Source organism: Streptopelia decaocto (assembly GCF_964273445.1).
Source record: "Streptopelia decaocto genome assembly, chromosome: 23".
Classification (NCBI taxonomy): domain Eukaryota; kingdom Metazoa; phylum Chordata; class Aves; order Columbiformes; family Columbidae; genus Streptopelia; species Streptopelia decaocto.
Genome location: NC_138678.1, coordinates 2,633,895 through 2,661,600, shown reverse-complemented (window position 1 = coordinate 2,661,600; position 27,706 = coordinate 2,633,895). Strand labels below are relative to the sequence as shown.

Here is a 27,706-nt window from a genome sequence, read left to right as displayed (position 1 = left end):
GAAAGCGGTGTAAGCCACCCCATGGCAGAGCTGCGTGGATTCGTTGTGCCAGCTGAGTTGCAGCAGTGTGATTATACAATTACAGCTTGGCTGCTCATTGTCTCCAGGTAAATGAGCTCTCTCTTCAGGTCTTTTTGTGGCCCTTATCATTCCTCTGCAGAAATAGCCCTGCGAGCGAGAGGATGTTGAGAACTAAGCCCAACATCAGAGACCGAACCGTAGATAAAGTTCCATTGAGCGTGTGTGTCCCTCATCCTCACAGAACGCATCTCGCCCTGCGTTACTGACATCGGGTGACACACGGGAGATGGATTTTGTAACAGGTTCATTCATTCCACAGGCCTCATTATCACAGGGTTTCTTTCTTCTTTCCACCACTTTGTCTGCGAGGGTTTTGTTCATTAAGTGCTTTTATTTCCCCATCGTGTGCTTGGCTGATAGACCCGGAGGTGGGTTCGTCCCTCTGCAGCACCCACAGTTGTGTTGTTCTCAGCGCTTTTATTGCAACATCAGACCTGGATTCTTACCTGGTACCATCATCATAACTCAAACCACAACATGAGCCCAGGTCTGGGGTGGGGCAGAGCTGGGGGAGCAGCACCGGGGGCAAAACAGCACAAGCCTGGAGTAATGTTAATATTTTGAGCTGTCTGCCAGGCTTTTGCTGTGTCCAGTCCAACAAATTCCGCTCTCCTCTTTGTTTTAGAAGCCATTTAAAATAGCGTTTTCAAAAGCTTCAGAGCACACCATCAATTCTTTTCCGTTCGTCTGAAATTGTAGCCGTTCTCAAAAGCCCCAAATGGCCGGAGGATCCATTTAGCTCAGGCAAATGCCTGAGCAATTGAGGCAGTTTGCAACTTGCTCGGGACTCGTGGGATGGGGAGGTGATAATTCACTTAATTTTTAAAGCAGCGTAAATAGATGCTGTGCGTTCCGCACGGCCGTGTGCTGAATGCAAACCCTCGATGCCGCTTCGCAGCCCCGGAGCTGTTGTTGCACATCTGCTGAGCTCGGAGGAAAGCGGGTGTTGCTTTATTCCTGTGTATGTGTTTGTCACCTCTTTGGTTGTGCAAACACAGCTCACGCTGCAAAGTGTAATGATAAAGGGTTTTAAAGATTCGGTGGTTTTGTTTGGATGGGGTTTTTGTTTGTTTAGGATTAGTTTGGTTTGGGTTTTTCTTACCCCTTTCCTGCTGGATGTGATCTCTTGGGACAGAAATAGCTATTTTGGGGTGTAACGCAGAGTGCGAGCAAACAAGCGTGTCCGGGGCTGAGCTCTAATGCTGTCCAAGCCCTAAGTTCCATTTCCAGGTGTGGAGTGGGAAGTTTTGGTGCAGCTCAGGACCGCGGTCCTGCGTGACCCTTTGGTCGATGTGCCAAGGGACCCGGTCCCATACACACAGTCCGGTTGTGGGGCGACGTCTTCCCTCGGCAACAAACCAAACCAGCTTGTGATGCTGTGAGTCTTGCGTGTGGGGAAGAAGGAGAAGTGAATAAGGAATAGTGGAAGGTGTTGGCCCCAGAAATACATCAGAAATAAAGCCCTCGGGCCGGAGCCGCGGCGGAGCAGCCCCGAGGCAGGTGATGGGCACAGAGCTGGACCCGCCACAGAACCTGCTCACCTGCTTCTGCCTGCGACATGTTCTCCGTTATTAGTTACTAATTTAAGCATCAGTTTACCCTCATTTTGTACAACAATTAAAGGTTAAACAACTGTAAATCAGAGGAGGGAGGTGAAATTAGAGCTTTCTTGGTAGTGGCGAGTCACTAGCAGGATTCTTATGTAATCAGGGTACGAGCTAGCACTTCTGCCATGAATTATTCATTCCCGTAGCAAACCTTCCTGAGTGAATTAATTTATATACATGGCAGTAAATAGATGCGGATCCCTTGTGAATCCGCATGTCAGACTAGAATTAGGACCTTAAAAATGTTTATTCCGTTACATTGTGGGGGGGAGAATAAATAATTTAGCAAATGTTAGAGCAAACAAAATGCACGTTCTCAATCCAGGTTCTCTTTCAATCACGTAAATCACAATAGGGGTGTAATTATGCAGGTGAGGGTGTGTGTGTACATGCATGTGCATACGTGTGCGAGCGCTCCAGGTTTGCGGGCCCTGGGAATCACAGCGTTCGGTAACCGTGTCTTGCCGAGCTCAGTGCTCCAGGACGTAGTTTTGCTGAGTTGAGATCAGAAGCGTTGGGCTTAGCAGAAAACCTTCATCCAAAGAGACCTCAAAGAGTCGGGCTGCTCACCGCACTTGATCTACAGCACAGCTTATTTTTCTTAATGGGACACCGGATACTTTGAACTCCCAGTATTTCAGAATAAAGGCAGATTCCTTTTTAATGGTAATCAAGGAAAACAAATCTGTGCAATTACATGTAGATCTTTGCTCAAGCGTAAGAGCTGCTTTTCAGTGTGAATGCAGACTTATCAGATCTCGTGGTGTTCCTCATTTGAGGGTTGCATTGATGTTCTGGCTGATGAGTGACTTCCTAAAGCCTCCAAACCAGCACCCAAAGGTGGGAAATCGCAACTTGAGTGATGTGACTGAAAGCTGAGAGACGAGGCAGTTGCAACAAACCTCGTTGGATTAGAAGCCTTTGTGGTTTAACGAGGGTTTCTTTGCTTTCATATGAAAGTGTTGCAAAAGGCTTCAGGGATTTTTCAAAACAGGGGAGAAGGGGTCAGATTCTCAGCTGCTGCAGATGCGCTGGGAGGTGACAGGAGCTTTGTTTGGAGGTTCGGAGTTTGCTGGAAAACAGCCCAAAAGTGGTGATCAAAGGCAACAGGTCTCCCAGTTGTGCCAGTGCATTAACACTGATAATTAGCAGTGCTGACTTCAAGCCCCGGGATGTGTTGCTAACTTTATTAATGGCCCTTTCATTGATATTATTTTGGTTTATTAACATGATTGCAGGAGTTGTACTGTTACGCTTTTTTCTCTGCAGATCCAGGTGATCAGTTTTGTTACGGAGCAGAACTGGGATTCCTTGGAAGTGTTTGATGGAGGAGATAACACAGCCACCATGCTGGGGAGCTTCTCTGGTACGTGTTCAGCATCCTGGTCAGAGAAGCCCGTCAGCACGTGCTTAATTCCTGTTATATCAGCTGGACTTCAGCACGTACAGAAAATAAAGCGTGTGCTTGAGTGCTTGAAAAACTTGGAATGGATTTATGTGCTTAAAGGGAATCATGTGCTTTGTTAAACTGGGAATTTGACTGTTGTCCTGCAGAAAATGTTGATAAACAGCTCTAAACACAAAACCTGTGCTGCTGAGCTGTGCAGGGTGATCCCAGCGCAGCTTCACCAAACCTGACCCGTTTGCACCAAAATGGGTGAACGGCTTGAGCACACCTTTCCTTTTGCTCTGCTTTTAGCTGAGCTGGAAGCAGCAAACAGCCCATGAGCATTGTAATGCGTTCAACTAGCAGAGCCACTTGGCAAACCGGTCGCCCCAATTCTTGCTTATTTAATCAACAAATGTGTTCCAAGCACTTTGAGGCTGGTCAGAAGGGTTGTGCTTGGAGGCCAGTGGTGCTGTTAGGACAGAACCGCTTGGACCTGCAGCTGCAGCAGCTTCCAGGGAATGAGCAGCAGGAATCTGGAGCCTGCGGGAGACCCGCGCTCCACCCACGCTGTTTCCCATCGCCCCTTTGCTTCTTGATGCTTGGGCTGTAAGTGGTAAAACTTCACAGGCTGGAATTCATCAGTAGACTCTGTAAAGGCCATTGCGGGGAGGCCTTGGGTATTTCTCAATTGGCCTCATTAGAACCTGATCAAAACCAACAGAGCTTGTTAAGTTAAAGGACTTTGTGTTCTCAGCTTCTTCTGCAGCAAATCTCCGAGGACACGGAGGAGGAAGAAAGAATCCTCTTCAGTATCTTTGTGCACCTCTTGTTTTCCCAGGGACTACAGTGCCTGCGTTGCTGAACAGCACTTCAAACCAGCTCTATCTGCATTTCTATTCGGATATCAGTGTCTCTGCTGCTGGCTTTCACCTGGAATACAAAAGTAAGAGCAATTCAGCCTTGATCTGGCAGTTCCTCTGTGCGATGGGGAGATGGTTACGGAGCCGTTGCCTTGTAGAAGTGGAGGCTGCTTGGTGGGGAGGGGGCAGCGAGCTGGAAGGCTCGTGCGTGTGTGGTTCCCAGCCTCAGGTTGCAGAGAGTGTGGAACGGAGAATGGATGCGGCGGAGGAGACGTGGGGTCACAGGGTGACCCCCATCCGGCTGCTGATGTGCTTCTGTAGCACCTGTTTGGCTTTTCTGTTGTAGTGCAGCAGGAGTTGTGGAGGCCAAAGTATTAAAAATTGATGGAGGGTTGGCTTGTTCAGCACAGCGCTGTAATCTTTGCTCGGGAAGTGCCTGGAATGCTGCTTGCCAGAGGCTGTGAGGGACTGCCTGTTCTCTGCAGCCTTTCCTGGGCATTTGATATTGGTCATTGCTGGGAACAGCATGCAGGGCTGGACACATTTCACAGGATAATTCTGGTTGGAAGGGACCTCGGAGGTCATCTCATCGAACCTCCTGCTGAAAGCAAGGTCGGGTATGAGGCAGAACTTGATTACTCACGCATCTTTGTGCAGTCTGTGCTCAAAAAACTCCCAGAACAGAGACTGCACAGCCTGTGTCGTGTTGGATGGTTTAGTGGGTTCACCCATTGTGGTTTATGCCGAAACCGAGCAGGGTGGCAGCGCTTTGCTTCCAGCAAGTTTCATGCAAAGCTGCATTCAGTTCTTGGGTGTACAGACCCAAGAACATCACTATGTACGATGATACACAGAGATGATACTTAAAAAAAGAAACCCCTAGTGGTAAGAGAACAGACCTAAATCGGGTAGATGTGTTGGAAGAGTCTCTTGGGAAAGGGCTGCCAGGTTTGAACAGGGATGCCAAAAATCCATTCTCCCCTATGTCTGTGTTTTGATTCCTGCTATTGGAGCAGATCGGCTCAGGAAAGGTGGGTTCCAGCAGCGGCTCCTGTTAGCTCACCCATGTACCAAGGGCTTGAATAATTCGCATCTAGTCCAGCAGCAGCACAGCACACAAGCAGGTGCAGAATAGCAGCTCTCTGCTCTGTTCAGCCCATCTAAACGGGATGTTTAGCCAGCAGTCGGGAAAGCAAGCGGGTTTGTGCATTTGCAGCCTGCTAAGGGTGCGGGTGCAACAGGGCCAGGGGCCAGCCTGTTGTTCGGGTGGCTCTGGGGGGCTGGTTAACGCCTGGGGACGGGCTGGTTAACGCGTGGGGACGGGCTGGTTAACGCGTGGGGACGGGCTGGTTAACGCGTGGGGACGGGCTGGTTAACGCGTGGGGACGGGCTGGTTAACGCCTGGGGACGGGCTGGTTAACGCCTGGGGACGGGCTGGTTAACGCCTGGGGACGGGCTGGTTAGCACATGGGGACGGGCTGGTTAGCACATGGGGACAGGCTGGTTAACACGTGGGGACGGGCTGGTTAACGCCTGGGGACGGGCTGGTTAGCACATGGGGACGGGCTGGTTAACACCTGGGGACGGGCTGGTTAACACATGGGGACGGGCTGGCTCCGCTCCGCGCTGGGAGCTGCAGAGGGATGTGCTGGGGCTGCTGTGTCTGTCTGCACAATCTTCCTCGGGCGATGCACACGTAGTTGTTTCTCGCTGGACACCATGTCGGGCAGTCGGTTCTGATCACAGATCTCACGTTCAGAGCCAGCCGATGTTCTGCTTATTTTTTCCAAAGCAGCAAATAGATTTGAAAGCACGTTCCTGTTTGTAAAACGTCCCCAGCAATGGCATAGCTGTTTGACTCCATTGTGCTTTTAGAGGGACAACTAATTCTAAACTCTCCAGGTTTTACTGGGTTTGCAGATTGAAACCTTGCATGTTAATGTATCCAGCAAGATTACGGCAACCAACAAGACCAGGGAGAGAAAGTGCGCCCCAGGTTGTTCTTTAGAAGCTGGTAAAATGGATGTTGTTTTAGAAATTCTCTTGCTGCGACTTTTTCTTCTCCTTTTTTGTTTCAATCAATACATTCTTTGAGGATCTTATTACCTTATTGCAGCAGTCATGTTTAGGTTTTTCATGAGGCTTGGGATTATCAGGCTTGTTTGGTTTCTTTGCTGAGAAAATTAATAGGTGTTGATTTCCAGGGCGGCTGGAAATAAGACATTTTTTGCCTTGCTTGTACAATTGGAATTTGACAGCTCTGAGCCCCAGGTTCTGCCTTTGTTCAGCTAGAGGTGCTGCAAGGAGGTTTTGAGAGCCGAGACACCAGAGCTTTTCCTCCCCATTCTCCCTCACTGGATTCCTCAAGCAAAGCTCTTATCTCTACAGGCTCCAAAGCCAAAGCACAGCAAGAACAATTTAAGACCAAGTGAAACTCGGTGCCCACTGATCTGGATGGGAAGTTATTTAAAGCTGTTTTCTCTGTTGTCTCTCTGAAGGTCAAGCAATGCAGTCACGTGTAGGGAGGACGGCACGTTTTCTGGCTGGGCAGTGTGACTTGGGTTCCAGGAGCAGACTCAGCATCTTGTCCCTTCTTTTTTTCACCTGCTTTGGGCTCAGCCTGGAGTTAAAACCAAGCCTTGCAGCAATGCAGGAGGTTTATCTTTTCATGGCAGGAGGTGCCTGCAAACCCCAGGCTTGGTTTTATTTCTTTCCGTGTGGTGTTGCAGGAGGAAGGAGGGGGTGACACGTGTGTAAAGGGGAGCGCATCACCCCGTTAATGGGTTTTGCAGTAGGATATTCCCAGTTGTAAATGTAGCTCAGGTTGAAATGGGATTGAGGGAAGTTTTCGCAGGCATCGGCAAGGACCGGCCACGCTTATATCTCATGGTAAATTCAGTCTCTGATAGAAAATGGGAAGAACAGGACTGGAGAATTAAACCATGCTGCTAGTGGGGGACTTGGCAGTTCTAGATTAACGGTTGGACTTGATGATCTTACAGGTCTTTTCCAACCTAAACGCAGTTCTATGATATGAAAACACATGTTTTCAGGGTGAAGGCAACAAATGGGAATACTGAGGGATTAACGGCACGGGCTCTCAATGCGGGTGAACCAAGAGAAGCTTTATTTCCACAAGGCACTTTATAGTTAGTAGCTGTTGTACATGCACTGAACTTTCTGCTTTATTTGGCGTAAGCCAGCTGTTATCTTCAAGTTGTCTTGCGATTGGTTTACTTCATCTTGCATGCGCTCTGGTGGTTTGGCCAACACGTTGTAAATACCTTTTCTTGTACAAAAACCTTCTGGTTTCTCATTCTATTTTGGTCAAGGTCATTCCAGTAACTCGAGATGACTGTCAGATATTCCACAGAACACCTGTGGATGCTGGATGTACCCTGTCCCATGGGAATACTGCACCATCGGGGTGTCTTTACAGGGGATCCAAAGACCACGGGGCTTTCCCACCCAGTGTCTGTGGTGGAGGTGGCTGGTGAACGGGGGAATGGGATGGAAGGAAGGTGTTCGTTCCCATTCCCGTCCCCACAGCACTCATCTACCTTTTGCCTTTGCAGCCGTCGGTCTGTCCAGCTGCCCGGAGCCCCCGGTCCCTGGGAACGGCCTGAAGATCGGCGAACGCTATTTAGTGAACGACGTCGTGTCCTTCCAGTGTGAACCGGGCTACGCGCTTCAGGTACTGAATATTTTCTAACAAAAAGGACAAGAGCAAACACCTGGGACACAGGGAGACCAAAGCGTGTGTCTTGTTTTCCTTCCTCCAGGGCCACTCTCACATCTCCTGCATGCCGGGTACCGTCCGCCGCTGGAATTACCCACCGCCGCTTTGCATCGGTACGACCCTTCTTCTTCCTCACCTAGCAGATATTAATAACGCTTTTCTAATGTGGACGTAGTATAAAATGTAAAATACAAAAGAGGTTTTGTACTTCAAAGGGAAAACCTAAAACTTTACACTGACAGCAGCTTGGGTTTGTGGGTCGAGGGGTTTTTCCACCTTAAGCAAAGGTCTTAGGACTGGTTTGTTTTTTATGAAGCGCATCTTGATATCACTAAAACCACATCTTTACTGGAGCCTGTTGAGGTCCCAGTATCTCCGGTTGGTGGTTTTCTGTCCCCGCTCTGGTGTGTGGCAGGTCCGGTGTGACCAGCGGGTGACAGGTCCCAGCTCTTTGTCCCTGGCAGCGCTGCCGAGCGGGGCTGCTGGGAAAAGGAGCAAACGCTTGATTTCCCCAGAAAAGCACTGAGCCACAGGAGAAGAGGGCGAGAGAACTCACTGGAGTTTTTGGATTATTTTCAATATTTTGCTTTTAACATATCTAGATGTTTAATATTCATATTGCACATTTTACAGCTTTGAGAGAGACATTTATGCATTTAATAGCTTTAGTTAACAGTTATTTCAGGCTCCTGCTGTTCTAGCTTACATCATTTTGCTTTAAAGTAATTATAAGAGCTAACAGTTCTTTTATCCGATGATCTGCAGGCCAGGAATAAATACAGAGACATTTAGAGCAGAATGACTGAGCTAAAGGACTTGTACCCCTGGGAGTTAATCTGAAATAAACCAGAAGCCCTTCAGCTCAGCATTAGAGTTGGGGGTCCCAGCATGGAGGAGGATCCCAATATTATCAGCTGGCTGTGCAACTGCAAGTTTCGAGTTCTCTTCTTTTAAGCAGCATCAGTCACCCGGTTCTGTAGGATTTGCCTGGTTGGGCTGGGCCCGCTGGGCACTGTCACAGTGTAAATACCAGGGCGGTTTAATTGAGGTTGTCTGGTTCTGGACATCACGGCCAAGCGCGGTGGCACCAGCACCCGTCACCCGTCTGTTCGCATCCCTCGGCTTGCGTCAAAAAAGGTCACACAGCTTGCGGGAGGCATCGCCACGTCTCTGCAGCCGAGGGCAGGTCACCCCGAGTGACCGTTGTCCTTTGCGGGGGTGCTGGTGGTCCTGAGCTCGTTATCCTGTGCTAATCACGCCCCGATGTGTCTAAACCCTGTCCAGAGCATCGCTGGCTGCCGGCCACGCGGAACCCGCGCTTTGGTTCTTCCCTTGCTCCAAGAACAGCTTGCTGCCCTGGCCAAGCGTTGCTGATTTGCTTTTGGTCGGCTTCATCCAGATGCTTGACTTCCTAAATAATTTAGAAGTAGTTCTATTAAAGAGCCATTAAGAGGAAAAAGAAAGAGAAATCTTCTGGGAGAAACCTTGTTAGTAGCCGAGTACACGCGTAATGAGATATTGGAAGGGAATTGGTACCTTTGCTGTCAGAACGTGTTAGGAGGACACCTGGGTCTATTCGGCTGGATGGTGTTACTGCAACAAGGTAGAGGTCATCCGGATAACTGTGAGAAGATGCTATCTGCGTTGAAATTTCATGTGATGCCTTTTGTAAACATATTTTATGCTGTCATCTCTGGATCGCTTCTTGGGTAGGGAATTTACTTCAGTCAGTGTGCAAACACTCTGTTCTATATTTATCAGTAATTGCCCAGAGATTGACAGGTATAGGAGTCAAGGTAGATCAGTTAACCAGAAAGAGAAGGGAGCGCTAACTGGAGTCAAAATAGGATCAATCTGTTTCTTCACAGTCATTTTTTTAGGTGGTTAAAAATTCAAACAAGTGCTGTGTGCCTGATGTGCGCTGTTCAATGTCCGTGGACAGAGCAGAGCGCCTGATGTGCGCTGTTCAGTGTCCGTGGACAGGACAGAGTGCCTGATGTGCGCTGTTCAGTGTCCGTGGACAGAGCAGAGCGCCTGATGTGCGCTGTTCAGTGTCCGTGGACAGAGCAGAGTGTCCGCGTCTCCTCTTGCAATCAGATCTGTCTCTCCCACTGTGGTTGCCAAAACTGGATCTCTGGGCCCAGGCTTTTATCTCCACGTTCGTTAGTAACGTGGCCATGCCGTGCCTGGCAAGCTCTGCAAGGTTTCCTTTTTCTCTTCTTTGTTTTGAATTTCTTTATTTCCCACACAGCCGTGACCATCATCCAGACAGACCCGTAAGTCATCCTGACCGTTCACGTTGTTGATTTTGCAGCCCAGTGTGGAGGAGCAGCAGAAGAGATGGAAGGGGTGCTCCTGAGCCCCGGCTTCCCAGGAAACTACCCGAGCAACCTGGACTGCACGTGGAGGATATTGCTGCCGGTGGGCTTTGGTGAGACAGCTGGTTTTGGTTTGATGCTGTTGTGGAAGGGACAATAGGAAGATACCAACCCCGTCCAGTCGGTGCTGGATGTGTTGCTTGCCAAGATGAGTTACAGAACCTCTGTCGTTTGACCTCCTGATCACGCTTTCCATGTAAGATGCATTTATGTGGTAATGTAAATGTAATTTACATGTGAAATGGTAAATATTTTTTCAAGAGGTGATGCCAGGTCACTGTGGGGTGTAACAGGAGCTCCAGCAGCACAAAACCATGGGCATCAATAGCCTGAGCTTGCCTGAAACTAGTAGGACCCATGTACCTGCAGGCACCACGTGCCTCCGATGTGGTACATGTGCTCCTGCTGATGGACTGGGCTGTACTGGGCGTTACTGGGTGAGCGGTGCTGGTGGGCTAAGGCTCGGGTAGACTTTACAGGCCAACTGTTCATTCCTCCTCCCAGGTGCTCACATCCAGTTCCTGAACTTCTCCACCGAGCCGAACCATGACTTTGTCGAAATCCGCAACGGGCCGTACGACACCAGTAACGTCATCGGGCGCTTCAGCGGCACCGAAATCCCGGGCTCCCTCCTGTCGACGTCTCACGAAACCACCGTGTACTTCCACAGCGACCACTCGCAGAACAAGCCGGGCTTCAAGCTGGAATACCAAGGTAAGGAGGTCACAGAACGAGCAGCAGTGGGACAATCCTGTCCCCGGGTGCTGATGGTGAGTGTGGGTATCACGGTTGTGGCTATTCTGTTGAATTAATTCCATGGGGACTTAATCCAAATAAGTGGAAAGGTGTTACATGAAGGCCATGCTTAATCCTAATAACTGGGATCTGTCCACCGGACTGATGCCTGCGGCAAATAACAAATGTTCCTGGAGTGCTTTGTGACAGTGAAATGCCTCTGAATTAATTCCAGCCAGACTCACTTAGATCTTGGCTCTGTTGACTATCATGTGCAAAGAGAAGTGTCCTCAGCAGCCTTGGAATTTGCTCTGGAATTCTTTACAGCTGCTTTTTGGTCTCAGCCAAGGTCCGAACGCATCCTTAGCTGCAGCTCAGCCTTGTGCAATATGAAGGGGCGAAGGATGCCAAGGGCAGATAATGTGTTTAGTACTGAATATGATTAGGATGGGCTTTGTGCAACAGCTGGGAGCCAAGCGGTCCAGGTACCATGAGGGAGAGGGAAGGACGGAGCGTGTGTCTCCAGCCGTGCAATATAGCCCAGGACTGACAAAGGGCTCACGCCCCAGAAATAGCAATAAAAGCCGCTACTCATACTTAATTGAAAACATTAATTTTGCCTTGGCTGTCCTGTTCACGCACCGTATAATTCATGCGCTACTGCACAATTTAGGAAGGAATGTGCTCTGCGAGGCACTCTGGGTAATCTGATGGAAATTGCTATGCAAATTAGCTGTAGCAAGGCTGACCCATAATTTATAATGCCAGGTGGAACATGTTAACCGATCGACTTGCATCCATCATCGGGGTTGTCCACGTTTTGTTGAAAACAAGGCAGATTTCCCACGGAGGAGTGAAGCGGGTGACCGTGAATACGGGCAGCCCCGTGCTCCTGTCCCAGGCTGCCGCAAAGCAGCGGCCAGATTTTCCCTCAGCCTCCGTGCAGATGGGCGCACGGTTCGTTAAAGTTTATCTCCTTCAATTAAGTCATCGTATGAGGAGGAAGCAGCTAAGCAGCACGGTGGGTGCACTGTTCTTGCTTTTGTGAGAAAAGTATGAAACATTCCTCCTTATTGATTTTATTTTTCAGCCTACGAGCTGCAGGAATGCCCTGACCCTGAGCCTTTCGCTAACGGCGTTGTCAGAGGAGCCGGTTACAACGTTGGCCAGTCCATCTCGTTTGAGTGTCTGCCCGGCTACCAGCTGATCGGCCACCCCGTCCTGACCTGCCAGCACGGCACCAACAGGAACTGGGACCACCCGCTGCCCAGGTGTGAAGGTACGGCTGTGGGACACGCCGGGGGCGTTTTGGGGGAGAGAAAAGGCTTCAGCTCTCTGTTCCTCGCCTCTTTCAAATCATTGTTCTGTAATTGGTCTGAAAGTTTCTGTGGAAACAAAAGCATCGCTGGAGACAGGCGGGGAGTGTGCACTTGGAATAAAGCCTCAGCCCCTGAAGCGTGTTCTCCATGAGTCGATGTTTGACATGCTGCAGCCCAGGCAAAATGAACACTTTGAGCAGTTCGGAACCGAGGTGCATCTCTTGAGGAGTCTCCGGCGCTGGGTGAGGGCAGTCTCGAGCTGTCGCTCGCTGCCGATGCCAACAGGAGCTGCGCTTTCACAGTGAGGCACTCCAGGATGATTGTAACCATGCTCTTCTTTGCTTTATTTCTTCAGCAATGTTCAGCTTTATGTTAGTAAATAAAAACAGTCCTGGTGGAAGACCCTTCAGCTCTGGGGGCTCATAGCATGGGAGGATTGTGTCCCTCTCTGGTCATGTTACTGTGGCAGTGATGGCATCTCCAAAATGACCCAGATGGGAATTCTTCAGTAACCTTGTGTGGTCTGCTTGCTGAAGACCATGTGTGCCAAGAGGAGCCTGCAGGTGGATCTGCAGGGCTGGATCTACATCCTAGGCATCAAAGCTCAAATGTCCAAATTCTGTTTTCAAACCCCAGTAGGGCTGTTTCAACCTTTCATCCTTTGGGCCAGTGGACTGAGTTTTGTGTGGTTTAAGTTAGAAGGTTTTCACATGAACCCTTAAGAAGTTCAAGACTGCTTATTGAACATTTCCCACCGCGTTTCCCAGGAGCACTGACCTTCATTTCATGCTCCTTACAGCGCTTGCTCTGCAGGAACTGTGTGCTGGGGAAAAGGGAGGGAGAGGTGATATTTTTCCTCTTAAGTCCTAAGCCCTTGGACCCCAGAGCACACAAAGCATAAACAACTAAATCCTCAGCTGCTCTTCTGCTGACCCAGCGATGCAACCAAGATGTGCATTAGCTGAGAAACTGCCCCATGTGCAGCTGGGGTAACAGGTTATACCCTTATCTACCTCAGGCATCGCTCTACCAGCTACAACCATCCAACTCTTCCTCCTTTATTGTGTTTTTTAAGTAGCTTTCTTTGCTCTGAAGCACTTCTGCGAGCAGAGAGGGGTGAGGGGTTAGGTACGTTTTGGACCATTTGCTTCATTTCTCTGTGCGCACATCTGGTTGGCTGTTAGTGCTGTTAAAGTCAATGTAGAACTTTCTAGTTGTTTCCTTAAATGGTCTTTTTTTGCATAGCAGCAAGCAACGAGGACTCGCTGCCTTAGGCTAACCGCCTCACCTTTCCCACGCGGGTCACAGCTGAAAGCCCTTTTAATTAAAAGACAAGCTGTAATTCTGAAATAAATGCACAGAAGCTGAGGTTTCCAGCACCACTCCGGGGAGTTTTTCCAGTGATCAGCAAACTGCCTGCTGCTTCGCAGGGCAGAGGGGAGCTCAGCCCTCAAGGTTCCTTGGGTGTTTGTTTCAGAAAAATGAGTGTATGGGGTTCCATAAATACACAGGCTTTTCTCAGCGTGACAGACTCAGAAAGCGGAGCAGAAGCAGACAGGGAATCAGGGGAGCCTGGCTCTAACCTCACGTCTGCCTCAAGTCACGCCAGGGTGGCCACTACTCCTGGTCAAAAAAGAGTGATCAGCGCCGAGCCTGCGTTAATCAGTGGTGTTGGGAGGGACAAAGTGTCCGCCTAAGCCAAGGACTGGGTTAATACAGCTCCGTGGCTTCTCAGGCAGATGACACTGCCTACACTTACCCCCTGCCTGCAGTTGTTGCTGGAAACACACTCCAGATGTTTTACCATTTCCATTGAGCTTCCATGCCAGGGAGGTCCAGAAACTGATGCTCATACATGGGACTTCCAGACCCAGAGACCTGCTGTCACCCTCCTGCATCATCCTCTTTGTTGCCCTGCCTATTCCTGATCGCCTCTCTTTATTTTGCAAGTTCGTTTGGACTTGGAAGACACGTCGTACAATAGAACTGTCGTCTTGATTAATGAATTGGATGCTGCTGTCATACAAATCATCATTTCCCCCCTGCTCGGATGTGCTCTGTGAAAAGCCAGCTGCTCGGTGGTTCTGGTCCAGGCCGTGCTGGATGAACAAGCGGATGGATTTGCCCACTGGTGGGATCTCGTCAGGAGCTGTGTTTTCCATGCATGGGTGCAGACAGCTGGTGTAGCCCAAAGACTCTTACTAGGGCATAAGACAGAGTTTATTTGCACACCTGGCTATCACATCTGTACAAAACACCCCAACAGGCTCCTTTCAGCTCTGAAGCGCTTGATAAATTTATTGTGATGGAATGAAGTTGAAAATGTTAGATGTAGTTGTGATAGATAGGAATTACTCAAGGCAAAGTAGGCCAAGGTTTTGGGGCTGGATCCTCCAGAATTGCTATATTTTCATTAAAACAAAAGGGGGAGAAAAATGGGAAATTGAGGATCTCTAAGTTATTGTTTTGAGGGATGCTTCTTCATTAGGTTTGTGTTTCTGTTTGATTACCTGCAGTGCCTTGTGGGGGGAACGTCACCACCCAAAACGGTACCGTTTACTCTCCGGGCTTCCCCAACCAGTACCCCAATTCCCAGGACTGCACTTGGCTCCTCACGGTGCCGGTGGGCTACGGAATCCACCTCAACTTCACTCTGCTGCAGACGGAGCCCTACAATGACTTCATCACCGTCTGGTGGGTACCGCACGGGGTGAGGATGAGCTGCTCCCGAGGCTCCGGCTCGGAAAGATGCTCTGGCTGAGCAATAGAGCCCCCATTGCCACCAGGGTGGTGCTGTGTGTCCTCTGGGGACACCGGCGTGGGGATTTGGAATTTTTTTAAACTCCAGGTGCATGGTAAGGCTTTTAGGTTAAAGACCATGCAGGGGACTAGCAAAATGGGCAAGGTGTTACTGTTACATTTCTGAAAGATATAGGTAAGAATTGCAAGGTGAGTGGAGGGGATGATCAGTGGGTGAGTTGGCTGCTTGTGTCAACTGATGGAAACATCATCCTGTGGATCTAGAGCAGAGAAATCATTAGATTTTTGGGGTGCTTTGCCTCAGCGCTGTGCAGCTCCCAGGAGCAGCCTCACCCTCACCCGTACATTAGCACCTGTAAGACCTTCTTGGTCTTTGTCGCTGTTAATTTCTGTGCTCGTCAGCAGTTAAACGTGAAGCCCGTCAGAGCCCCGCAGTGCCGGGATTAGCAGTGCCTGTCCCACCGCTTTGCCACAGTGACCACGAGCAGGGGTGCAGAGCGGGACCCCCCAAGCCTGTTCTTCATCTCCAGAACGCTCCTGAACAGAATCAGGAATCGTCTCTGGGAAGCCTGAGAGGCTTTACAGAGGAGACTTTATGAATGGTAAACAGGGTCTTTATCTCCAGCTGAATTTCGTCAAAGTGAATCTTGTTTGAACTCACATAATTGGAATTGCCTTTTGCTTCTGATTTCTCGGACAGATACTTTATGGGGCTTTTTTTTTTTGAGCTTTTATCTACAGCTACCTGTGTATGGCTAGCGGCTGAATGAAAGAGCCATTGGTAAATCATTTACATTTACTAGTGCTGCCTTTTGGCTTTTCTTTTGCAATCAGAGCGATGCGGCCCAGGCTGATCTCCCAGGCCACAAAGGTGATGCCGGGATGGTGTGAGGAGCCACCGTGACCCCCAGCTGCTTTTAAATAGCAATGGGGAACAGTGACCCCTGATGTAAATGGGCTCAATTCTGCTGCAGTTAATGAAGCGGCACTGATTTCTGCACCGCTCTTCCTGTCCTATTTGGAGAAAATAAGAGAAATGGCACATTAGCAACTGAAATCAGCCAAGGGAGCACATATAGCTGTGCTGGCTAAAGAGCTCGTAGCCACATTCTCGAGCTTGTACCACTCAATTGATACGAGACGTCCAAAATATCTGCTGTGCAAACAGGGAGTGAAACTCCTTTGGAAAACTGGCCGTAATTCTTCAAGTTCTGAGGTTAAAGGTGAAGTTCGCATTTGTAATTGGCTGCTGCCAGGAGAGATTATACGGGTTATAATGGGGTGTGGAGGGAACTGGGGGTCCAGGTCGGCTGCCCAGGGACCTGCTGAGAGTGTATTAATAATATAGATGTAGAAAAGGGAGGGCAGGAAAGGAGCAGCATGGAGGAGTTCCTGTGTGTGCAGCATAGGAGCTTGGTTGTTGCCTAGGATTAAAAACATGTAATAATGCTCTTTTCTTGTATTCCTGATGTATGATTTTAGGGACGGTCCCCAGCAAACAGCCCCGCAGCTTGGTGTGTTCACCGGCAACTCTGCTAAGAAATCAGCCCAGAGCTCCTCCAACCAGGTCCTGATGAAATTCCACAGCGATGCGGCCAACGGAGGGATTTTTGCCATTTATTTCTACGGTCTGTATTGCTTGCTGAGCTTTATACCCGTGGGATGCAGAGGGGCACGGATCAGTTGTGGCTTGTTGTGGGGAGGAGACGATGTGAATAAACAGACTTTTAGCTGAAGTTTTTAGGTTTAGCCCAGTTTTTAGGTTTGAGATTGAAGGTTTCTTACGCAGTGAGTCCTGGCAGGTGGTCACACACTCTGGGCAGATGTGGAAATCCATCTGTAACGTTGATAATTCAAGTGCCTGCAAACTAGAAGCAACCCTACGCCTCTCAAGGTGACGCCTGTAAATATCATCCTCTCTGTGGCAGATCCCATTATGGATGGTTCCGCTTAGTTTCCCTAAAATTCTCCTTCTCTGCAGCGTTGGCTGGATGCGATATTGTCTTTCCAACGCTATGCCAAACCAACTGGGTCATCTTGGGGTCCTGTTTTAAATGGCAATTGTGTTCCAGTTCCTGTAAATCCCTGAATTACGTGGGGATTCTTTGGTGTGAGTGCTGTTGGGTGTTACATTGAAATGAGAGCATTTGCTTTCCACCACTAAACAAGAGCCCAGCTTTAAATTGGATTAGCCACCAAGTTCCTGCGGTAGCGCTGGGATTCTGGAAAGTGCAAATGGAGACACCTCCTCTTGTTTCGGTTATTTGCTGCCAACAGCATCAGCACAGTCTTACATGAATTGCACGACGAATCTGTGCAGAATGTCTTGGTTTGTGTTCAGTTCCGAAAGGCAAGTGTTACACGGATAGGCTGAATTTAAAGAATGTTTGCTAGGCTTCGGAGGGAATTGGTTTATTGCTGCAAAACACTGTAAGATTTATATTACCAGACAATGGTGTGTATATAACAGTTATGCAAAAAATTATGGTCTAGGCAGTTTGGCTCGGAAATGAGCAGTATGTAAGCACTGCTGCAGTTCAGCAAATGCTTGCTTTTGTAATACGAATTAGATACTATCATCGCCATGGTTAGAGCCCATCAGCATATGTTGCTGTTCTCTAATCTCAATAGCACTTTATACTGAGGTTTCTTTAGCTTGCAGTTTATTTGGGGTGTAAAGACGTGACCAGAGGTCTGGGTTGGTGCTGGTGGGGATGGCATAGAGCAGAGTCATTTATAGCTGTGAACCACCCGGGCGCTCCGCTTGGCTCTTTATTGAAGTGTCATTTACTGGCTTATTGCTCGTTTGCTATTAATACATGGGACTTCAGTTAAAGCCTGAGGAGGAGAAAAGTTTGCACACCAGGCTTAGGTGATGCAGTCAGTTAAATCTTCAGCATCGCCCTTTGGGGGGTAACCGCAGGAAAGGCAATTTCCTCGCCATCTACAGCAATGTATATTGTCATTTCTGCAGCTGCATGCTGGCAGATCTAGGACATAGGAGACATCCTCCTTCAGCTTCACATTGTCTTTTTTTCCCATATGGTGATGATCAGAACCGTGTCAGAGAACCGTTGCCCTTTTAAATGCCTGCAAAGAAACGTTTCCTTAGGGTGGAGGAAGGGAAACAAAAGAATGATTCACAGAGCTCAAACATTCAATAGCATCCCTTGAAAAATGATGATGTTGCACCTATTATTAAATGGGTTAGCTCAGGTGCCAGCGCGAACTGATGTGTGAGCGCGATGGGAAAGGGTTTGATGGCGCCGTAACTCACGGGGGTCCCCGTGTGGTTTCAAGGACGGGACTCTGGTTTGTCCTGCTGAGGGCAGATGGATTTGCTGCTGAAAGGAGCTGAACCGGTGCTGTGTCACCCCTTTGTATTGATATATAACCCATTAAGGAGAGGAGATATATACTCAAAATGTTGCGTTTTCTTTCCACTTCAATTGATGCTGTCAAGCACTTTTAAAATAGCATTTAATTTAAATTTTTGCTATGGTCTCCTTTCCTTCTTCCCCCACTGTCAAACATCTGTTTAAAAGGTTGCAAATCAGTGTGTTCCTCCTGGGATGGCACTGTGCTGTGTAGCAGAGGGTGTTTTTGGGTAAGTATTGCCCTTCCCCAGGTTAGGGGGTAAGACGATGGGGCATCTACTTCTTCACATGCAAACCTGATGAGGGTTGCTGCCAGGACCGCCAGCCTGTTGAGCGAAGAGCTCAACATCGTGGATTTACGAAGAATTAACATTTAGTGGCAGCTTGAGCTCCAGTATCTTAAATTAAAGGGCTGATAAAAATTTCGGAGGAAGTTATGCTTGTCCAGGATCAGGTGCAGGGGGAGCAAAGATGCAGAGAAGTGCTGAGCAAATAGCAGAAAATGTCTTTTCATTAATATTCATTTAGTTCCCAGTACCATATTTTCAATTTAACCATGCTCACAGCTCTCGTGTTTATTCGCAGCAGCGCACGGTGCAGGAGCCTCATGCACCCACATGCTTGTGAGCGGTGCGATTGCTTTGCTCGGTGTTAGTTCATCTTTAGTTTTGCTGGAGAATTTGCTATTTGCGATGTATTTGGTCAGGTGTGTGAGCCATAAGGAATTGTTTCTGCTCCTCAGCTGGGTTTCTTCTTCCCATTTAGCCACATGGAACCTCTGAAAAAATGCCTAATTGGGTAATGAGTACAAGGTCTGCGCTGTTTTGCACCGAGATCAGCCTTGTGTGGGTTACTGTGTAAAATGCAAGCTGCATATAGGATTTGCAGTTGAAAACATTAGCACTCCTGGAATTATTTGTAGAAGAAATTAATGAATAAATTCTAATTTAAAAGTCGTCCGTCATTCTTCATCCAAAAGAACTAAACTGTCCGGGCACCTGCAGCTCCACAGGCTGACAATAATCTGTGTCCTGGTGGGTGTAAGAAACTGGAGGAAGCTGCTTTGGGTCATAAAGCCCTGGAGGCACCTCTGAGGGGTTTGGAGGGGAAAGGGCTGGTTGTGTTGTTGCTGATTCCTTCTCCCTGCGGAGAGAGCGTAACATCTGCCCTTCCTCTGCTCTTCCAGCCTACCAGCTCTTCCGCTGTCAGCCTCCCACCATCGTTCCCAACGCAGAGATCGTCACCGAGAACGAAGAGTTTAACATAGGTAGTATCCTGTCCTCGCTCAACACCCAGGGACTCAAACCGATCCGCTTGTCCTCTCTCGTAGTGCGGGAGAAGTGGTTCGGCTTTTGTGAAAGCCCCGAGCTTGTTCGGAAACATTTAGACATCTTTGCAACAAAAACAGTTTTCAGGTGTTTCAAAGTATTGTGTGAAAGCTTTAGAGGCCATTATTCTGTTTTTGAGAACCTTTCACCCAGATCGACTGTGCTTTTTGTGTGTTTTGCTGTCGTTCATGGTTACATCCACATTATAATGGTGTCTGCAACCAGTGCAGTAGCTGTGATTTTTTTAAGCAGCTTTTCTCACTGTCTGCTCTCCTTGACTGAAGTCTCCACCTGAAATAGCCTGTACACATCATCATAGTCTCAGCGGTGTGCCAGCAGCAGTTTGTCCCAACTGAGACTCCCACGTGCCTTCCTCCCTCTTTTATTCTGCATCTGTGCCTTTTATTTCTGCACAGTCATGCCAGAGCTCGATGGCAGAGCCATGATAAGTGCAGACTCTGGTACCTCATCCCCAGCCACGGTTCATCCTTAACGAATTGATGCTTCTCTCTCCTCCAGATGTTTTCTGTTTCTGTCTGTAGGTGATGTAGTGAGGTACCGATGCCTCCCTGGCTTTACCCTGATTGGAAATGAAATCCTGACCTGCAAACTGGGCACTCACCTGCAGTTCGAAGGGCCTCCGCCCACGTGCGAAGGTAAAGCCGGGGTGAGATGTGGGTCCTTGCTAAGGGAGGGAGCAACTGCGGAGGTTCCCTTGTACATACCGCATCTCCGGGGTTAATTCTCACATCTCCAGGGTCTCAGTAGAGCAAAACCATCTGTCAGGACCTTGTGAGGAGGGTGGCACAGGGAAAGGCGTTTTTCCCAACCCAGGGCCAAGCACCTTGTCTGGGCTCAAGCAAATAACGGTGCGAGATTTGCTGGGCAACTTATTGCAGCCACACTCTGATAAATGATGGGGAAAGTTCCTCCACCCTCCCTGGGTCCCGACACCTTCCCTCGCGTTGGGTACCACTGGATTATACCCCAAGCCTGGCTTCAGGAATGCACTTTAAGCTCATACTTTCCTGCACAGACACCGTGTGTCTGCACTCGCAAAGTCATTAGAACAGTCACCCAAGTGTCCTCGCCCTGGCGGTGGGGAGGAATGAAGCGCTGACAGTTTGCTGGTGATCCATGAAGAGCCGAGGGAGGAGCAGGCTGCGGAGCGAGCTCCTCCGGCGAGCTCATCCTGCACAACAGCTTCTCTATTAGCGCCACAGAATGTAGAACATGGAAGAAAAATGAGAGCCCCAGGCAGGCGGCGTTGTACACCTTGCTGCCGCTCAGGAGGGATCCCGGAGATGTTTCCGTGCTGCCATGTTACCTTATTTATCCTCTGGATTCCTGCTGCTACTTTTGTTCGCTCCAGCCGTGATTATTTCATCTCCTTCATTCCCTCCTATCTGAACATTTTTACCATATAATGGGATATTTTTCTATAGCTTTATTCTCCCTGCAAGGACTGAAGGAGAGGAAGGGAGGTCATTCAATTATTTACTGATGGTTGTTAGCCTGGGGGTAAAGGGACTGCTTAAATTACATCTGGCCACCAATTTATAGAGGTCAAAAAATCACTGATGGGATTAAGGATTTGGAAAGAATACACTGTTCTTTCTGGATAGTTCTGGCTGTTTTCTATTAATACAAGTACAGTGTTTGCACTGGGTTTTAGTGACAATTATGGATGAAAAAAGATCCTTTTCATGCGTTTTGCCCGCTTTGTGTGTTTGCCTCCTCTTCTGGGGTGTTTTTGCTGGCCCTTTTATTTAGCCCTTTGAGCTGGATGTAATATTTTCAGAAGCTGAATGGGCTGTACTGATTAGAGAAAGGAAGTGAAGTTCTTATGTGTCCTAGTTAACAACTCCTTGGGAGACCTGGGATAAGCCTGTAGTTCCACACCTCGTTCTAACCCAGGAAATAAAGTTTCCAGGGACTCCCAGGGAGTTTTTATAACTTGACAATAGTCGCTTGATTGCAGCGCCGTTCGTTTTGAAAGAGACGTGAAATAGTGCAAAGACAGGTGAAATTATTTGCTTGTGTTGTTGCTTTTTGTCCCTTCCTTTAAATGTGGCTCTTGCTGGGGTTTGTGGAACCACAACGTGCTTCGTTTGGCGGGTCGGGGTGGGCAGTGCATGGATGCGGGTGGGAGCTGGGCTTTATCTTGATGTAGCTCATCAAGACAGACCTTCTTGGCCATAGTATCTTGTGTTTCCTTCCTTCCTTCCTCTGCGAAATGAGACGATTGGTTTGTGGTTGTGTTCCCTGCAGTGCACTGCCCGATGAACCAGGTGCTGACGGACTCCACCGGAGTCATCCTCAGCCAGAGCTTCCTGGGGACCTACCCGCACTTCCAGACCTGTTCCTGGGTGGTGAAGGTGGAGCCGGGGTACAACATCTCCCTCACCATCGAGTACTTCCTGAGCGAGAAGCAGTACGATGAGTTTGAAATCTTTGACGGTAAGAGATTCACCGGTTTGACTTGCGTAGCAACCGAGGGGAAAGAAGAGAAACAGCTTCATTAGTTAATCTCTGTTCCCAGAGCTCTTTGGGTAGAGCTTTCCACTGCTGTGCCTAAAACCTTCTGCTGGACTTAAGGAAAGCTCCTCCTAAGACTCATTGATTCTCTGGATAAGAAAATATCAATGATTTGATTTTTGGATGACTCTAAAGTATTTTTCCAAGTTAGCAAGCTCCTGGGAGAGATGGTAGCAGAGGCTGCTGGGAAAGGACGAGCTGGGAAGTTGGGGCTTCTCATCCTTGAAGCCCATGCAGATCGGAGATTTAGGTCCATGAGTTCTCACGAACTGAGAGGGGATCTGTCAGTATTGACAATGATGCGGCTTCGTAACCCAGAATCCAAGCGCGGTGCGGATGCTCCTGTGGTTTCCCATCGGGACCAGAGCTGAAGGCATTGCTGCCTGGAGCAAAACCCTGGTCTGGCTGCCATCAGCTGGGCTTTGTCTGCCCTTGGCTTCCCAGGAGCTGCAGTTCCACCAAGGCCTGTTCCTTCTGCAGAACAACCATCTGTGCGTGCCGGCCCTGACTCAGCCCCTTCCCTCCGTCCCGCAGGTCCCTCTGGGCAGAGCCCGCTGCTCCTGTCGCTGAGCGGGAACTACTCGGCCCCGCTGACCGTCACCAGCAGCGGGAACAGCGTCTATCTCCGCTGGTCCTCTGATCACGCCTACAACAGAAAAGGATTCAAGATCCGCTACTCGGGTAAGCGCACAGCAGAGACGAGATGCCTCTGCCGACACCACGGCCGTCTCCTGGGCTCGGGATCCCTGCAGAATTGCTGCGGAGGGGCACAAAGCCGGGCTTATTCTGCGCTGGTTAGGCTGGGAACCAGGGTTACTTCCAGCAGAAACCATGAAGCTTTGGCTGATTTCTCAGTCACTCCTAAGAGTCAGAACCAGAATACAGAGTGTTTCAAAAAGATGGACCTGATATGTTACAGTTACACAAAAATTTGCAAACAGTTCAATGACTTAGCAAGTTTTAGTAACCTTTTTGTAAATGCTCTGTGTTCTCTCCACCTGCTGTGTGGACAGCGTTGAGATGATAGTTGATAGTTCATGGTTGCAGACATAGTGATTTCAAATTGGATCAGTGTTTTTGAGATACCCTGTATGTAACCATAGACAACGTGACTGTGGTTGCATGAAACCCATCCCATGCAGTTGGCAGTAAAGATTGCTGGGTTACTGAATTCCTGTGTCCTTGCTATGAGGCCATTTTGAGATATTTGAAGATGAACATCACGAAACATAAGCACTTGTGTGAGGAGCTGCTTGGTGCATGAGGCACGATTTTCATGTGATTGATGGTATTAGAGCATTTGCAATGAAATGTTCAAAGCGCATGGTGCTCCTGCTCGGGGGTTCAGCCGCTGCTATTGCGGGAGCAGGACCAGGAGTCTCGGTCACTCATTCAGCACAAAACCGCTGCTGGATACACAATGTTTGCTGAGAATTCCTTAAAATTCATTACTGCCTTTTGGAACTTAGCAAATATTAACTAATGGAAGTTATAAAACTGGGTTGAGAGCTCGCCAGTACGTCATTAATAAATAATGTCTTTACTCAATAAATGAATTAAGTAATATTTAATTATCAGAAATTAGTCTTTATTTCTAGAGCCGAGTGAAACTCAGGTAGTAGCCGTGCGCTCTTTTCCCCTTTGACTTTGTATTTATCCTTCACGAGTTCTCTGTTTCTCGTCCACCCTCAGGGTGTGGTGAGCACGGTGTAATTCCCGAGAGCGGGAAGGGGTTTGTTTTGCTGTGGGCCCATCCAGTGCCTGATTTGTGCTGTTTGCCCTTCTCCCAGCCCCGTACTGCAGCCTCCCGCAGCCGCCGGCCCACGGGCTGCTCCTCAGCCAGACGGGTTTGCACCCCGGCAGCACCGTGCGCTTCGGCTGCGACGCCGGCTACCGCCTGGTGGGACACAGCACCAGCACCTGCGCCCAGCACCCCCAGGGCTACTTCCACTGGGACAAGGCCATCCCGCTGTGCCAAGGTGAGAGCTGCCAAACGCGGCGCCGCCGGGAGTCCTAGCGGGGGCTGAGGAAAACGCGGTGAAAGTAAAAGCCTCTTGTGATTCGCCCGGTTCACTGTTGAGAACAGGCTGGGAGCTGCAGGGATGCTCCTCTTGCATGTGAAGGCTTAGGGAGAGATGAGCGAGGAGGAAAGGGGGTGACTGTTGAGGAGTGTTTAGAGCCACGAGGATGCTGAAGGGAGTGGAGCATCTCCCGTGTGAGGAAAGGCTGAGGGAGCTGGGGCTCTGGAGCTGGACAAGAGGACACTGAGGGGGGACTCAGTCATGGGGATCAATATGGAAAGGGGGAGTGTCAGGAGGATGGAGCCAGGCTCTTCTCGGTGACAACCAGTGATAGGACAAGGGGCAATGGGTGCAAACTGGAACACAAAAGGTTCCACTTAAATTTGAGAAGAAATTTGTTGGGGGTGAGGGTTGCAGAGCCTGGCCCAGGCTGCCCAGGGGGGTTGTGGAGTCTCCTTCTGTGCAGACATTCCAACCCGCCTGGACACCTTCCTGTGTAACCTCATCTGGGTGTTCCTGCTCCATGGGGGGATTGCACTGGATGAGCTTTCCAGGTCCCTTCCAACCCCTGACACTCTGTGACTCTGTATTTGGGATGGATGGAGAAAACCCATCATCTGTGCAAAGGTGACTACCGGTGTAGAAGTGTTTGAGCTGTCAGTAAAGACACAGCCAAACCTCGGTTAAGGATGGAGAAGCTCTTGCCTGGAAGAATCTAGCAAGGCTGAGCAAGAGCCCGAGTCCTGCTGGGTTTTAGCAACTGGAATTTCCTTTGGTATTTCTGGAGGTGCTGTCTTGGGTCTGCGTGTGTCAGTGAGGGATGAGGAAATTTTTAGGATTCACATGGTGCCCAGTTTCTCTTGGCTTCATAGAAGATTTAGGCATGTAGTTGTTCTTTCCACATGTTCTCCTCATTAACTGTAATGCTGATGACGTGCCGTACCAGCACGGGGCTCCTTGCAGGCGGGGGGGAGCACGGGGCAGGGTGCCCCAGGGAGCTTCACTTCTGCGCTATTTTGTCTCCCTCGCTATATTCACTTTCTGATTGCACCTTTTTCTCAATCCGCCAATCATCCCTGCTCCTTTGTGTTGATAAAATACCCATCTTTATTCTGATGAAGCCTTTCAGTGTCTTTGAACATTCAGCCGTGTTCCAAGGGGACCGAACAGTGGGGATTAATATTGCATTGACTTCCCTGGAAACCAGCCAGAGAACAGAGACGGCACAAGCAAAACCTCATTGCAGCGGTTGCATTGTTGTCCAGTCCAAACCATACGGAAAGCAGGATTATTTAGCACGAGAGAGACCAAAGAGCCTTGAAAAAATCCTTTCTGTGCTCCTGAATCACTCAGTCTCTTTGGAAAGGGCCCAGGGGTGCGGGCAGTGCTGCCTCCAAAGGGTGGGTTTGTGCTCTGGGTGCGTACACCCCTTCGGAGCCCTCTCAAGGTGATGTGTATTTAAAGCTGAATGGAAAGCAGTAAACCAAGACCCCATTGGCAAGGGGGAGCTGGGAGACCAGGCACAAGCTTAGATGCTGATTTGGCCTGGGTGGTAACGCAAACGCCGAGCGCTGGAGCGAGCGGCTGAGCCGGCAGCGAGAGCGGCAGCGCCAGGGGCTGTCATGGCAACTGCGCCTCCCGTTCCTTAGCCCAGAGTAAGGGATTTCTCTGATGTGCTGTGTCTTTTGTAATGAAAATCATGTAATCAAGCATAGGTGTGCATGCTGCTAAGTCTTTACTGCCCTGCTGTGCTGGAATGTCACCCGAGCCTCGCATTCAGCTCCAAAATCTGTCCTCACTCCCACGACATGTCACGGTGTGTGGGGAGTGGATTTTAAGCAGGGAGGAGGTAGAGAGGGTGGACTTGGATGAGGAGACACCTGACAGCAGCAATTCAAAGTAGAAAAGAGTCCCTGAGCACCAGTTCCCGGGTCACCATCCGTCAGCTTGGTCAGGATGTCGGTGCCGGGTGTCCCTCTGGAAGAGCCTGCCTGGCCAGCAAGGAGAACTCGCTGCTCGCATTACACCCTCAGGTTCAAATAACCCCTTTGGGAAAGTCACCTCCTCTCTCTGTCTGCCTGCGTGTACATCAGGAATCCTCGCGCTGGCCCGTGGTGCCTGGAGCTGGATGCAGGAGGTGGGAACGGGAGGAGGATTCACGGTGGAGCAGCTCCCCCCCCTGGCACCGAGCAGCCCAGAGCCAGCGCTGGCTCCACTTCTCTGCTTCAGCTACAGAAAATCCAACAGCCTTTGGGTTTTTTTAAAACATTGCTCTCAAAGCCAACTGGCAACCTTTTGCTTTGGGCCGTACTCAGTTTCTCATCCTTTCTGGTGGCCAGGGGCCGCATGGCAGAGGTTTGGGAACTCGCTCTGTAACGCTGCAGGAATTGCTCACACAACGGGTTGTGGCGGGAGGGGGGAACTGGGGTGCCCTAAACACATGGGCTGCTTAACAAATGGCATTCCCCGCAGCTCCCTTCTGCCAGCACATAATGCTCTTCCCCTTCCCAATCCCTTCTGAGTAATCGTTCCTACGTGCTCCGTCCTAGCTGACATTTATGGAAGCGGCAGAGAATATTCTGCAGGGAACAATCTTGCGTTGGCACAATGGGGGAGAACACAAGCTGATCTGATATATGCCTTTTTCTGTCTCGGCTGCCTATTTTTAAGCTGCTTTGTTTTTGGAATCCCAGCTGCAGATTTGCTTTCATAGCCTCTGTCCATTTTTCTAGCACATCCTCTTCCTGCAGGAGTTTTTGTGCCTCTGAACCCCATGAGCGCTGCTTTTTCCCTTGACCACGCTCTCCCTGGGTCTCTCCTGGGTGCACTCTGGTTTGCTTTCCCCTGGAACATGGGCTGTCTTTCATCCCCTCTGTTTCTGGTGCAGTGCCCACAATTTGGGCCTCAGGAATGCTCTTTGGAGCAGATGGCAAGTTTATTGCCACCCCAAAAATCAAACTTCTCTGTGTCACGCAATGCGCTGTAAATAAAACCTCACAGATACCGCATTGTGCTCAGGGGTGCGGGATGCGCAGGGAAGGCAGGATCCTGGGTGGGTGCAGAGCACCAGAGCCCACTCGGTGCTGCGAAGGTCACAGCCCAAACTGGCTCTCCTTGTCCCATCCTTCTTCATGTTGTAGCCTGTCAGTGGGTGAAGAGAGTGACATATTTATTATTTTTGGTGGCTTAATGGACTTCCTACCCACATCTGGCCCAGAAGCGCTGTATTGTTGCTGGCTTTTGTAGCAGGGCAGGGATTATGCAATGGAAAGACTCTAATGATCAAACCAACCCCTTGAGAGGCAGGAGGAGCTTGCTGGCAGGGCTGGGCAGCTGCAAGTCATCCTCCCTTGGGCAGGGAGACGAAGGCAAGTGGCAGCTCAGCCTCACTGACCCGAGCAGAGCTGGCCCTGGGCTCTCCGCACTCCTCGTGTCCCTCCCTGTGCCTCAGTTTCCCAGTGGGAAATAAGGTGATGCGTTTTGGCGAAGCCTCAGGCTGCTGAAGAGAACTAAAGAGAGGATGGAGAAGGCTTTGCTGGCGCGGGGGGTCAACTTTCTCACCAGCCTCATGGG

At 49.5% G+C, this 27,706-nt stretch overlaps 1 protein-coding gene across 1 annotated transcript in view; it reads left to right on the top strand.

Annotated features, from left to right (window-relative positions):
- CSMD2 (CUB and Sushi multiple domains 2) overlaps positions 1-27,706 on the top strand; it is a gene marked incomplete at its 5' end in the record, with an annotated part of 226,308 nt that overhangs the window by 169,054 nt on the left and 29,548 nt on the right. The window contains 14 exons of the mRNA XM_082071314.1: positions 2,958-3,054; positions 3,917-4,021; positions 7,514-7,632; positions 7,721-7,790; positions 9,992-10,108; positions 10,560-10,769; positions 11,881-12,069; positions 14,626-14,803; positions 16,352-16,497; positions 19,433-19,513; positions 20,117-20,230; positions 21,846-22,034; positions 22,647-22,793; positions 23,903-24,091. Of these exons, the coding sequence (XP_081927440.1) occupies positions 2,958-3,054; positions 3,917-4,021; positions 7,514-7,632; positions 7,721-7,790; positions 9,992-10,108; positions 10,560-10,769; positions 11,881-12,069; positions 14,626-14,803; positions 16,352-16,497; positions 19,433-19,513; positions 20,117-20,230; positions 21,846-22,034; positions 22,647-22,793; positions 23,903-24,091 (1,951 nt within the window). The remainder of the gene's footprint in view (positions 1-2,957; positions 3,055-3,916; positions 4,022-7,513; positions 7,633-7,720; positions 7,791-9,991; positions 10,109-10,559; positions 10,770-11,880; positions 12,070-14,625; positions 14,804-16,351; positions 16,498-19,432; positions 19,514-20,116; positions 20,231-21,845; positions 22,035-22,646; positions 22,794-23,902; positions 24,092-27,706) is intronic.